This window comes from Mizuhopecten yessoensis, unplaced genomic scaffold, assembly GCF_002113885.1.
Source record: "Mizuhopecten yessoensis strain PY_sf001 unplaced genomic scaffold, ASM211388v2 scaffold716135, whole genome shotgun sequence".
NCBI lineage: Eukaryota > Metazoa > Mollusca > Bivalvia > Pectinida > Pectinidae > Mizuhopecten > Mizuhopecten yessoensis.
The window spans coordinates 73773-87533 of NW_018479965.1; the positions used below are offsets into that span (position 1 = coordinate 73773).

General features: G+C 34.6%; 1 protein-coding gene across 1 annotated transcript; it reads right to left on the bottom strand.

Moving 5' to 3' along the window:
- Positions 1-1247: 1247 nt before the first annotated feature.
- On the bottom strand, positions 1248-11827 carry LOC110441802 (uridine-cytidine kinase 2-like). The gene is made up of 7 exons (XM_021485056.1): positions 11537-11827; positions 9999-10158; positions 8493-8589; positions 7713-7855; positions 6476-6573; positions 3582-3630; positions 1248-3198 (listed from the first exon to the last, which is right to left on the bottom strand). Exons 1-7 carry the CDS (start codon positions 11705-11707, stop codon positions 3089-3091), a joined length of 828 nt encoding a protein of 275 aa, XP_021340731.1. The 5' UTR covers positions 11708-11827; the 3' UTR covers positions 1248-3088.
- Positions 11828-13761: the final 1934 nt, after the last annotated feature.

The window sequence follows — 13761 nt, forward strand, 5'->3', positions numbered from 1 at the left end:
GGCACTCACAGCAAACACTCAACAATTCTAACACTGCCCAACCACGTACTCATTCACAGCTGAGTAGACTTTAACAAGCCTAGTAAAGTATCTTGCTCAAAGATATAACAAATTGCTGTGATATGACTTGAACCCGCAACCCTTCGGTCATGAGCCCGGCATCCTACCACTAGATTACCGTGCCACCTAAATAACAATTACCCGGTATGTAATGCACTCTTATTTTACTGCTCCAACACGAGGACTGTAGTAAAATAAAAATACACATATACAGTTATGTTAATAGTGTAACAGGATTGAAGAGGAAAGGTGTCACGTCATGAAAATATGAAAGTCTGTTGTGAGAAGGGAGATAATCACTAATGAAGGACAACCAGTGGATGGTGACATGAGGGATTCCAAAACAGATATAGCGGGATAGTTTGTGTAGCATGCAGTACCTGGGTAACAGAAATAAAAAGTGTGTTTTCTTCACACAGGAGTAATACACTGGTTATAAATAACATAATGTTTTAGAAATAAATAATGTGCTACCTTTAATCCAAGTTTAAAATATATACAGTTGTGTGACCGCACAATGCACCAAAAATACTGTGCATACACCGTTCACACATGGTGCACACAACTGGGCGATTCAACAATCGTTCGCCTCGTTGTGCACTTCTCTCCGCACAACTGTGCGATTTGGTACAATTTGTTGATCAATATTACGGAACGAAAAAAATATATAAGGCTCGTATGCAATAATGAACGCTGTATATATTACTGTAATTTCTCATCACAATAATTAAGATTATGTACAATTTTACAATGCGTGTAACACCGTAAACAGTGACCATTTGACTGTCAAGAATGGTTTTGGCTCCTAGCTAGGTAACAGAATAGGTAAATAATAATTTGATGAGTGATCAGACTTTTACCTGGCCTGGGCCTGAAACATAGAGCTGCTATTTGATACTGTATAACCGTTATGAAAACACAACTGGACATTTAGTATTTGTTATTTGCATTCGTTTTGGTCTACAGATCCCCTTCACCTGGTTTTTACACCTTGGCGAGTTACGTAAGTGCCTCGGGCGGGGAAAAACTATGGTCAAGGTACAAAGTGGTTATGTTTTCCTGTGTTGCCGAGACTAGTGTTGTAATTTTTCGTGTGTCGATCAGGTCGTTTAAAAACACCGAAAACACCATTTCTGAATTTAAGAATGTATAGACAGAAGGATAAGCTTATAGATGTAGCTAGAATAAAGAAAGTCAATATGTTTAAACATGAAACCGTATATATTGTTAAGCCATTCCTCAATTTGCACCAACCACGATTGTTAAGGCACAACGTTCGTTGATCGTCCGCACATCGTGTAACATTGTGTGATCCCACAACTGTATATATATGTTGAACAATTCCTCGGGCTCTTTTTGAAAACAAAACATCAACCCGCATTTGCTTTACATACATCAAATAGGCAATTTAACATGAATACAAATCTGTTATTGAGTATGTTAAAACAATTGTTTAATACATTCAATAACAGAATTTTTATCAAAGAAAATGCAAGAGACAACACATGGTGAACATCCAGCCAACGAAAAATATAAAATCGTCAAAACAGGATTAAGGCTGCCATGTTTGAGAAAAAAAATCGCCACCAAAAGTAGGAAAGAACAGTCTGAAAGCAAATTAACTTATGGATAATGCCCACAAAGTTATTACACATATAAATATCCATCATTTTGCTTTAATGATAAACAAAGGTCAGATATACATTTACTGTACCTGAGACTATTAAGGTGAGATACTAATATGTTTCTTTGAATTTGAAAGCATGATAAGCAATGACAGTCATCTCCCATTGGTTATATTCTGTTAACCGCTTTAAAAGGAACTATAGACAGCTCAATTTATTACAAACACTCCAGAAATATTGTCAAAGACAGTTGTACTTTGGTCATCTATTCCATTTCTATTATAAATCTGTTTATGTACTACATGTATATCTAAAAGTTTTTTTCTGTATACTTAAAGTTATCAAAAGAAGCTTGTGAATGATCAGTTGATTATTGAAATAGGTAACACATTCTGTATTGTATTAAGACATTTTTATCATTGTGCAAAAGAAATCCTGCTTATTACCCTATAATGATATGGAGTAGTGATTTAACATTTGTAACACTTATAGTGGCCTTATCAACAGACAGACCTTAGTGTTTTACCAGAGGCCTGATCAATTGGTAGGTTTTATGCTGTTCAATAGAGTCATATTCAACAGGTGGATTTTACGTTGTAACATAGACCTAATTAACAGCTTTAATTTTTCACCACAGATACCTCATCAATGGGAAGGTTTCATGTTGTTCCATAGTGACCTTACCAACAGGTAGTTTTTTATGTTTTACTGTAGTGCCCAGCTAATCAATAGGTATGTTATATTATGTTGAACAGTAGAGATTTATAAACAAAATAGGTCTTATATTGTACAGACATCATAATCAACAGGCAGGTAATATGTTGCACAGTACAGAACTAATCACCAGGGTGATTTTATATTTTGTACCACAGGGACGTAATCAACAGGTACATGTATTTGTTGTACCAGAGAAATAAACGCCCGGTAGGTTTTATATGTTGTTCTGTGGGGATCTAATCGACTGGTACATCTTATTTGTTATGCCATAGAGGCCTGATCAACAGGTACAGGTACCTTTTGTAGATACCAAAAATCTGTTTATATTGTATATTGTACAGAAGCAGCACACCATAGTCATAAATAACGTATCAGGTATGTACATCTAATCACCAGGTAAAAACATAGGTTTGTACACCTAATCACCAGGTCGACACAGCAGATCGTACACCTGATCACCAGGTAGAAACGTAAGTCTGTACACCTGATAACCAGGTAGAAACACAAGTTTGCACACCTATCTGGTAATCACCAGGTACACACATGAGTTTATACACATAATCACTAGGTAATATACAAGTCTGTACAGTACAACCAATCAGATCAGATTTCTAGTACTATATGAGAAGGAACACCAGCTTTTTGGTCACTTTTACAGGTCTTTTGCTAGTTAACATGCATGCTGTTCAATGAGGCCTGCCCACAAATGAGTCCGAGTTATGCCTAAATCTCTTCACGTTTTTGTTACTTGGACGAAGCAGTTCCTGTATATGTTGTACAATCAAATCAATCGCCACTGGAAATAGATGAAAAAATAAGAATTGAAATATAATAGGACAGGTAGGAGTTGATCTATCTGAACAACATGCAAACATACCTAAATCATAATTGATATGAGTTATATATATATAAATTCAGTTTTGAAGAAGATAAATATATATATATATTATTGAGTAATGGTTGATTTCATTCACTAACAGATAAATTGCTATGATATAATTGTTTCATTATTTGTGCAATGTTTAAGTATCAAATTTTAATTTATTTTTGTGACACCATCATGTTCACAAATTCTTTGGGTCAGGTTTAAGTTCTACCATATCAAGGATGAAGTCCTACATGTCTGGCTATGTGGACAGATTGATACAAGTGAACAGAATATTTTCTATAGACTTTTACCTGTATTATCAGCCCCTCGTGGTATAATGACATCAGCATACTTTTTTGTCTGAAAAACATTGGTTAAAAAATATAAGTTGTGTATCATTTCAGCAATAAGATTACATCAATTCCTTTAATTTCCAGGTAATATTTGTATTCAAAGGCTCTCTGATAGCATGTACAGAATAAAACACAAGAGTCAAATGTCTTGAAACAAGAGGCCCATGGGCCTTAACGGTCACCTGACATCCGATTCAAATTAGGACTGTCATCCAGGGGCCAATTCATACTTTTCTTCGGTCCGAGTGACCTTCAGTAACTTCAGTAAATATGAACCGATTTTCATGACCAATTTGACCATAACTTACATAGTTATTCCCCTTGGTAATTCTATTATTGTTGGACCCTGTGAACACAATAACTGAAATAAATGGGTGTGACTCCAATTTTGACCCAAGGGGTCTGTTTTGAACAAACTTGGTAACTGTATGTCTTCTGTTCTTGGTTAAAAGAAACAAGTAAAAGCGTAAATCAATGATTTATTAAGGCACAAAATTTTAATAGCACCTTGTTAGTAGCAAAAATGCGTCATGAATGANGTACCACATGAATTTACATCTGATCTTGTGTAATGTCAAATGACAAAGGGCAATAACTCTGCAAGTTACCGTCAAATAGTTACCGGACAAAGTTTCAGTGAACTCCGTCAACATTTATTCAAGTTATAGTGTTTACAAGGTCCAATAATAATATTATTACAAAGGGCAATAACTCTGTAAGTTACTGTCAAATAAATCCCAGTTTCAAACTCATTCGAGATTTTATTGATATAAGACTACATACAGAGTTTCATCAAACTTGGTTGATATTTACTCAAGTTATAGTGAACACAAGGTCCAATACAAAATACTGTAATAATATTATTACAAAGGGCAATAACTCTGTAAGTCACTGTCAAATAATTCCTATTTTCAAACTCGTCCGAGATCTTATTGACATATAGCTGCATACAAAATTACATCAAACTTGGTTAATATTTACTCAAGTTATTGTGTTCACAAGGTCCAATAATAATATTATTACAAAGGGCAATAACTCTATATAATTCCCATTTTCGAACTCCTCTGGGATCTTATTGACATATGGCTGCATACAAAGTTTTATCAAACTCGCTTAACATTTACTCAAGTTCACGTGTTCACAAGGTCCAATAATAATATTATTACAAAGGGAAATAACTCTGTAAGTTACTGTCGAATAGTTCCCATTTTCGAACTCGTCCGAGGTCTTTTTGATATATGGCTGCTTACAAAGTTTCATCAAACTCGGTTAACATTTACCCAAGTTATCGTGTTCACAAGGTCCAATATTAATTATATTACAAAGGGCAATTGCTCTCTAAGTTACTGTCCAATAATTCCCATTTTTGAACTCATCCGGGATCTTATTGATATAAGGCTACATACAGAGTTTCATCAAACTCGGTTAACATTTACCTAAGTTATCGTGTTCACAAGGTCCAATATTAATTATATTACAAAGGGCAATTGCTCTGTAAGTTACTGTCCAATAATTCCCATTTTCGAACTCATCCGGGGTCTTATTGATATAAGGCTACATACAGAGTTTCATCAAACTCGGTTAACATTTATCCAAGTTATCGTGTTCACAAGGTCCAATATTAATTATATTACAAAGGGCAATTGCTCTCTAAGTTACTGTCCAATAATTCCCATTTTTGAACTCATCCGGGATCTTATTGATATAAGGCTAAATACAGAGTTTCATCAAACTCGGTTAACATTTACTAAAGTTATCGTGTTCACAAGGTCCAATATTAATTATATTACAAAGGGCAATTGCTCTGTAAGTTACTGTCCAATAATTCCCATTTACGAACTCATCCGGGATCTTATTGATATAAGGCTAAATACAGAGTTTCATCAAACTCGGTTAACATTTACTAAAGTTATTGTGTTCACAAGGTCCAATATTAATTATATTACAAAGGGCAATTGCTCTGTAAGTTACTGTCCAATAATTCCCATTTTCGAACTCATCCAGGATCCTATTGATAAAAGGCTGTACATACAGAGTTTCATCAAACTCGGTTAACATTTACTGAAGTTATCGTGTTCACAAGGACGGACAAAAGGCTATCACAATAGGTTACCATGACCTATGGTCAGGTAACCTAATAAAAAGCTTATTGGGCAAGGATAAGGAGGGATGATAATTATAACTTGCCAACTTTTCCTTTCCATCTTGAACCCAAATAAACCATGTAGATTTATGTTAAAGCACCAATCATTCAATTTTATCTTCAAGGACTGCTTACTCTTAGCTACAATTTCCTAACATATGACATATTTTTCTCCATAATACCAATTTCTTTTGTTGAATATAGCACTGAATATACTAAAGCATGCCACTCCATTGCAATTTTTTTGCAGATGAGGAAAGAGTATAGACATCATGATCAACATGCATATCCTTGATCATAGTTGTCAACACTTTGAACAGATATAGCAATTGAGGCTGAAGCATTAGAATGATGGTTTGCTTGTTTATGATCAAATATATTATTTAGCAAATGCATTAAGCTTAATTGGGTTCGTGTCAAAGATGAATCATGTATATTAAAATACAATTTAATTGGTTTTTCGCTATTCTGCACTTCCTTTACACATTGGTTATACTAGTGTGTTACCTGTTGCACATTGTCAAACAATTTCACTGTCATCAAGTAGTCCAATTCCCTTGTGCCAAAACAATTATAATATTTACCAAATTAAACCAGATTCAGAAACTCTGTTTTTTCATATTATATTTCAAAAATAATTTTGAATTTTCTGTTATAAGATTATAGATTTTCACATTTTTTATTAAGAATAGATAGCATGTTAACTTACAGGTAAACAGAATTCCTCAAACGCTGGCTTGACTAGTGTTGTGTATTGGTGAAGAATTTGTTCTATGTCTCTGCCTCTGTCTCGTGTATCTCTTAATACTGCAAGAAACAAATTAATTTTCATAATTAAATAATATTCAGGGTTTAATGCAGGAATAGAAAGCTAGTTTCTCTTTCATGAAATACGCGAAAATATGCTCTAGATCTGTAGGGTGGCTGCAGACGAGAGCCAGGGGAAGAGTATGAAAGGGGGGCATGGATGACATCTGAAATTTTTGTACCTCGTTCATTATAGATGCTTCAAATTGACCCCCGAATATGCTTTAGAATAAAGTGTTTGTGTGCCTGTTATGATATTGTTAACCGTAAATAATGTTGTAAAATATCGACAGTGACGATATAAACACAAGGAAAATCACTCAGTCGTGGAACTGCCGAAAAATAAAAACAAAATAGAACTAAGACAGATATTTGTGTGGTAGCATATTTGTATTTCGGTTACAAGTGGGGGAATTTTTAACTGAAACAGGGGAAACAAAGCTGAAATAGGGGAAAATAATGCTGAAATAGGAAAGGGGAACTGGCCTTTAATCGGCCTGTATATATCCATGATATAGAATTAAAATGTACTCAATGCAACAGGCCATCAGACAAGATTAAGTCCTGTCAATGTGGTGTTTTCCGGTGATAAAATTCAGCCCTGTCATCAAAATATTGGCTTAACAATCACAGATCAATTTTTTTTGTAGCCTTCCTTAGTTTCTCTCGCAGGCATTAAAGGTTTCCACCCTCCCAGCTCATTGGATAATTATAAATTGACAAACATTTTTGGTTACCCACTTAAACAGCTTACCATCTTGGGCACTATTTCATGTGTCAATCTTCTAATTATGACATCAAGTAGCAATATTATGCAATGTCATCTTCTATTGTGATATAATAATTCTGTATTAGTTCATGGCAATTCTGTCCTCGATTGGAGTAAGGAATAATGTATTCCCATAAGATGTATATAGTTTGCTAGATATAATATGAATGTTATTGGGTAGAAAAGGTCCCAAAACTTGTGAGAGTTGATTGCCATGTTATCTAACTCTCATTTAATAATTTCAAACTCATAAACGAGACTCAGTGAAAATCAACTAACTCAAGATAAATAAAAATGATAGCCCACCATCACTTGTTTGGGAAATTCTATGTCTCAATCAAGTGTCTATGGTTTTGTGTGTATATCATACCTCTTCTAGACAGTCTTGTGTCTGGATCAGTATCTACAAACAACTTCATATGAAACATGTCTCTGATTTCTTTCAGGTAGAATACAAGAATTCCTTCAAACAGAACCACATCTGCAGGGTATATCGTCTGACAATCCTCATCTCTACAAAAGAAAATTGTTTACATTGTTGTACACGTTAATAATCGTATTATATTTCTTTTAACACTAGAAAACATCTAGGAGGTCTGAATGACCCCTTGTCCCTGTGATAGACCTATAAATAGCAACAATTCCGGGGCATTTATGTTGGGTCCCTAAAATATAAACTCATCCGAGGATGCATTCTCTTATACTTGAACTTTGTATAAACTATGATAGAAATAACAGTGCTAACATTTACTTGTGGTGTTACCTGCTATTTCTGACAGTGAACTAATGGTGTTACCTGCTGCACATGTATTTATGGCAGTGCATGAATGGTGTTACCTGCTACGAATGTATTTATGACAGTGCACGAATGGTGTTACCTGCTACGAATGTATTTATGACAGTGCACTAATGGTGTTACCCACTATTTCTGACAGTGCACTAATAGTGTTACGTACTATTTCTGACAGTATACTCATGGTGTTACCTGCATTTTCTGAAAATGTACTAATGGTACTACCAGTAATTTTTGACAGTATTCTCATGGTGTTACCTGCTATTTCTGACAATGTACAAATGGTGTTACCTGCTATTTCTGACAATGTACAAATGGCGTTACCTGCTATTTATGACAATTTACTAATGATGGTACCTGCTATTTCTGACATAGTTGTAGTTTGGTATCTGTACTGTCTTTCCTTTCAAAATGTCTTTGATGGTCTTCAGCATGAATTCATGATCAAATGCATCTGCAATGAAAAAAATACTAATAATACAAATAACTGATTAAAGTGACATTTTGATCAGCAACAAAGGCCACAGTAGTTAAAAAAGAAATTAAAGAAACAGTCCATCATTGACACTGTGACTCTGGGACATCAAATTCACCAACGTCAGAAACCACACCTAACAGTTAACCACTTTTATCACTGAAGACATGTAAAAACAAATACAGTTCAATGTACAGCACTTTGTTGCCATGGACCAATGCAAATACTTGTTCTAGGTCACTATAACTGTTAATAAATTAATTTGAACTTTTACTTTTCATTTTTGATTACTGAACAGCTTGAATGATGTAGTAAAATATTGCTGTTCAGCAAGTGAAATGAACTAAAACAAATCAGGTCAGAGTGTCCAGACATAGAAACGTCTGACAAATTACAAATCAACAATGAATATCTAGTTAGCACAGATGAATAAAAGACTTTCAACATTTTAATGAAATGCATATTAAACATGACATGTAAACAACAGTCTTCATTAAATTCATATAATTGGAATATTCCTCTGTGTTTTTCTCCGCTCCTACAGGATTCATTCTTAATATATATTGACAGAACTTAATTATTATTCAGTAATTACATGTACACTAGGTCGCGATCAGTTATCGTGATGTACCAGTAATCATTGATGGGTTTGAAATATTCAGGTAATCCTGCAGGCATTTTCCATTGATACAATATGATAAACCTCCGTATACATTCATCAAGCATGTCCAAGTGTTTTCAAAAAACACACAAATAAGCAACATAACTCACATGATCGATTGAAAGACATTAGAAATGAAAACACTTAGCTATATATTTTTAAGTTAATAAATCCCTTATTGAGGCACATATACACATTAACTTCAAATAGAAGGGGTTTACTTTATCTGTTTTTAAAATAGCTTCTTTACCAAAGCTTTAAGCATAAAAAAACATCAATTTAAAGGAGAGAAATTGAACAACATCAGGAATTACACATGCATCTTTATTGAATTACTCAATATCTATAAAATGCACATTCATCTAAATTCTACTACACAAATATCTCGGCACCGAGACCTACTAGTTGGTGAAATCTGTCCACAGTGCCATTCACCACTACCGGCACATTACCATAACTACTCAAGCGGGGTTGGAGACGAAACCTCCTTATAAGTCAAATTCGGTACTGTGCCGTTGCTACTTCCGTATACAGAGTCCCTCGCTAAAATATCTTGAATGAATGCCGTTCACATATAAACAACAGTCTCCATTAAATTCATATAATTGAAATATTCCTCCATGTTGTCATACGCCATTCATTACCATAACTAGTCAGGATTCAGGATTGAATCAAGACACAGAATTCTTTCAGCATTAAGTATGATATTTTTTTCTTGATTGTTTACCTGGGTGATCAAAGTTGAACTCGCCACGGAGAGCTTTTCTCTTCTCATCCTCATTAAGGCTTCTGTAAAATGCATCCTGGCTGATGATGGCAACCTGTCTCTGGTTATCATCCACTTCTGTCTGCCCAAGTTGTTGCATTATCTTGGCACATACCGATGACTGGAATGCAATGACAAGTTAGGTTATCATGGCAAATTGCTTCCTGAAGGTGTAATATGCCCTAATCACAATTAAAGTTATCAACCAATAATGTAAATAACATGCATTAAACCAAGGTCACACATTTATCAGGGTTCAATTTTTTCTCATTAGCAACTGTTTTGCGACACAGGTGCTAATGAACTGTGTCCATGTATATATTTACTACTGTAGTAATAAGGGAGTTTCCGGGATGTTTCGCACGAAAATCCTGTTCGCCCTAGGTTGTTTCGTGCTAGGTTGTTTCGCCCTAGGTTGTTTCGTGCTAGGTTGTTTCGCCCTAAAACACAAATTTTAGGGTGAAACATTGTATGGTTTTTTATTTCAATTTTAGTAGATTTAAGTCACAAATTAAGTCTTCTTAGTATTCCATTAAATTAAAATAAATTTTATAAAAAGAAATGTGTACAGTTCACTGCATTCTACTTTTCTACATAAAATACATCTAACAACAATATAGAAAGTTATCAATAAGTTTAGTTGATATATTTAAATAATAATTATATTATTAGCGTATTATATTCAATTACATTTTTTTTAGGGCAAAACAACCTAGGGCGAATGGGATTTAGGGCGAAACAACCCTTAGCACGAACAGGATTTAGGGCGAAACAACCTGTTTCCGTAATGGGATATGTGTCTGATCATAATAGTAATATGTAAAATCTAAAAATGTTATTGCTATGCCACAAAATACAGGTGCTGGACACAGGTGCTCGGGTTCTGGAATATATGTGATATAGTATCGCACCCATTAGATATCACACTCCCTTATACTAATAAATCATAAAGGTATACCTGTGGTCATTTACTAGTATTAGGGGGTGCGATATCTAGTGGGTTTGATTATATATCACATATATTCCAGAACCCGAACACCTGTGGTCATTTATTAGTATAAGGGTGTGATATTTATTGGGTGCAATAATATATTTATATATACATTTATTCCAGAACCCGAGCACCTGGGGTGCTTGATACACTTATGATGTGACATTTTATCTTCAAATTGTTGAAGTTGGTCAGAACCATTTAGAAGTAGAAGATGTGTATAGGATAGAACACATCACACATCTCACCTGTGTTCTGTGGCCATTCAAATATCATTTTAGATTGTACCTATTATCATTACGATCAGACAAGTACAACATTAAACCTATAACAAAGCCTTTTCTATATGTTACTCTCTATTTGTTAGAGAAATAGAAAAAAATGCTGTTAGACTGCATATTAGCACGGAATTATATCTAAGTCCGTGATATTAGGTCTATCGATTGCTTCATTTTATACGGTGTGATGTTCAAGGTTTGATACAATGAATATTTGAGTATCATGTCACCTTTCCTGATGCTGTTCCGCCGGCTACACCTATCATAAATGGTCGGGGTATTCTGTCCATTCCGTTTATCATTTGATGGATGGACGAATCGTTCGTTCGCACAGTCGCCATCACGAGCGCGTTTTTGTTTGTTGCACACGACCTGAACACTTTATACAGTCCTCTGATCATTAGGATAAATTATCCACACAATCACAACTTCAATTGGTCTTCATCTGCTTCAATTCAATATATACTTTAAGTTACTGTGAATTCTCACGCAATCCCAAGCACGTGGTTTTGTGTACAGTTTACGACATCACTTCTGATCGGTAACGATTTACGGTAACTGGACCGATAAGGACATTAAAGTGGCGGATCCAGTCATTTTAGCTCAATATTTATTTCTATCTATCCTATCTATCTATCTATCTATCTATCTATCTATCTATCTATCTATCTATCTATCTATCGCACTTCTATTTCGAACTTCTTTGCATAGAACGTGCTGGTCTCTGTATTGAATTTTATGCACGCCTGGAACGGCTAGCTACAATATTATAGTAATTTCACACAAAACCGGCTTTAATTCAAACAGATTTCGGGGCGTAACTTCAAGAGCTTATCGACTTTTGCCTTCTGGGGAATCTGGTATTTCTATATTTAATGCTGTCTAAAACAGAGGCAGTTCTTTAAATTTACCTTTTCACGATTGTCTAAATTTATTCCTTAAATTATCTTGTTTGGACGAATTGCTGCATCAGTCTCAGTTATAATAACCCGTTTGAAAATAAAGTTTTAGCAAATCTGGAGTCTTTTGAAAGAGTCATGTGGAAAGAAAACCCCAAAATATGTGCATTTATTTTGACTGATGTAATTGACGACGTCATAACGCCATTGGTAACGCAACACCCCACGGCGAACTTTTTAAGCTCATCAAAATTACGTACCTTTTATTTAAGGCATATATCAAAAAATTTGGATGAAATATGATGAACTGACTTGATTCTAAAATGGACACGTATGTTTTGGAACACCCGTACGTTCTTATTGGACACTATCAAAAGTGATAGCACGGGACGATAAACCATTTCGTTTATATACCTTCATATAATTAAAGCTTTTATGAAAAAGGATAATTCCAGATATTTCACTGGTGAAACCTTTTTAAATGTTCACATCACATTGTTAGGGAGTTCTCATCTTACCAAAGAATGCCAGAGTCTGTTCTTCTTCAACTTGTTCCATTTCTACTTCCATTCTATTGTGTATCATTTTGTTTGTATTGTCCTCATTGTTATATCCGATATGTAGAGACTGTAGTGCCATATTTTGATATGTAGCTCAAAGTTATGACGTATTATTTGGTACTTATCATTTTTTACCATAGGGTCACTATTTTACCAATAACCTTGTTGCTCTGGTATACTTATATAAATACCAAGAACAAAACTGGTCCCAATTCACTGCCTTGAAGTTTTTACTTTAAACTCCTGCCCAAGTAGACGCTGTTCCTTGTACCAAAACTCTTTGATGTTTTCCCTCTAAGAAATATTCGATACAGTTAATTTTCCCATTGGGTGCCAAATGTTTCCAGTTTATTGAAAGCCCAAATGCAAAGTGTTTTTGAAGTCCAAATATATGATGAAAGTGTGATTCAATATTTCTCCGCTCCGAACCTTCCTACTCTGAGGTTCTTCCTGTATTGTTTGTATATGACTTACGTTTACTTCCAATAATTCATTTCTTCAATCTTTTATTACCAATGTTCTTTATTTTTCGACATTTATCAAGTATCTTTCTTGGGTCTCACCTCTTTGTGTACTACCTCATTGGATGACTTAGACCTACCTTAGTAATGTTACCATGATCTTACTATTTCTCCCATATCCGGATCTTCGAATCCGGTTCAATTGATGTGTTGGTATATCTTTTTAAAATAGTCTACAGTTTGTAAGTCGTCTTTCCTTATGACCAAAGACTTTTCCTGGACTCATTAGGGCTAATTGAATATCACCAATTTCATTCCTCGTCTTTTTGTGGTCATTCATTTCCAGTTCTTTTTTTACCTATTACATCATCATTGTCCTTTTTTCTGTTTTTACCTAAACCTGTAACATGAAGTTTCTTCTTTAATTTCATTTAATGCATCTTTGTTCGTACTGGAAATTATGATGTCGCCTCAGCCGACTCGAATATTCCTCGAGCGTTGTTCATTCTTATAAAGTAACGTCTTTGTAAGGACA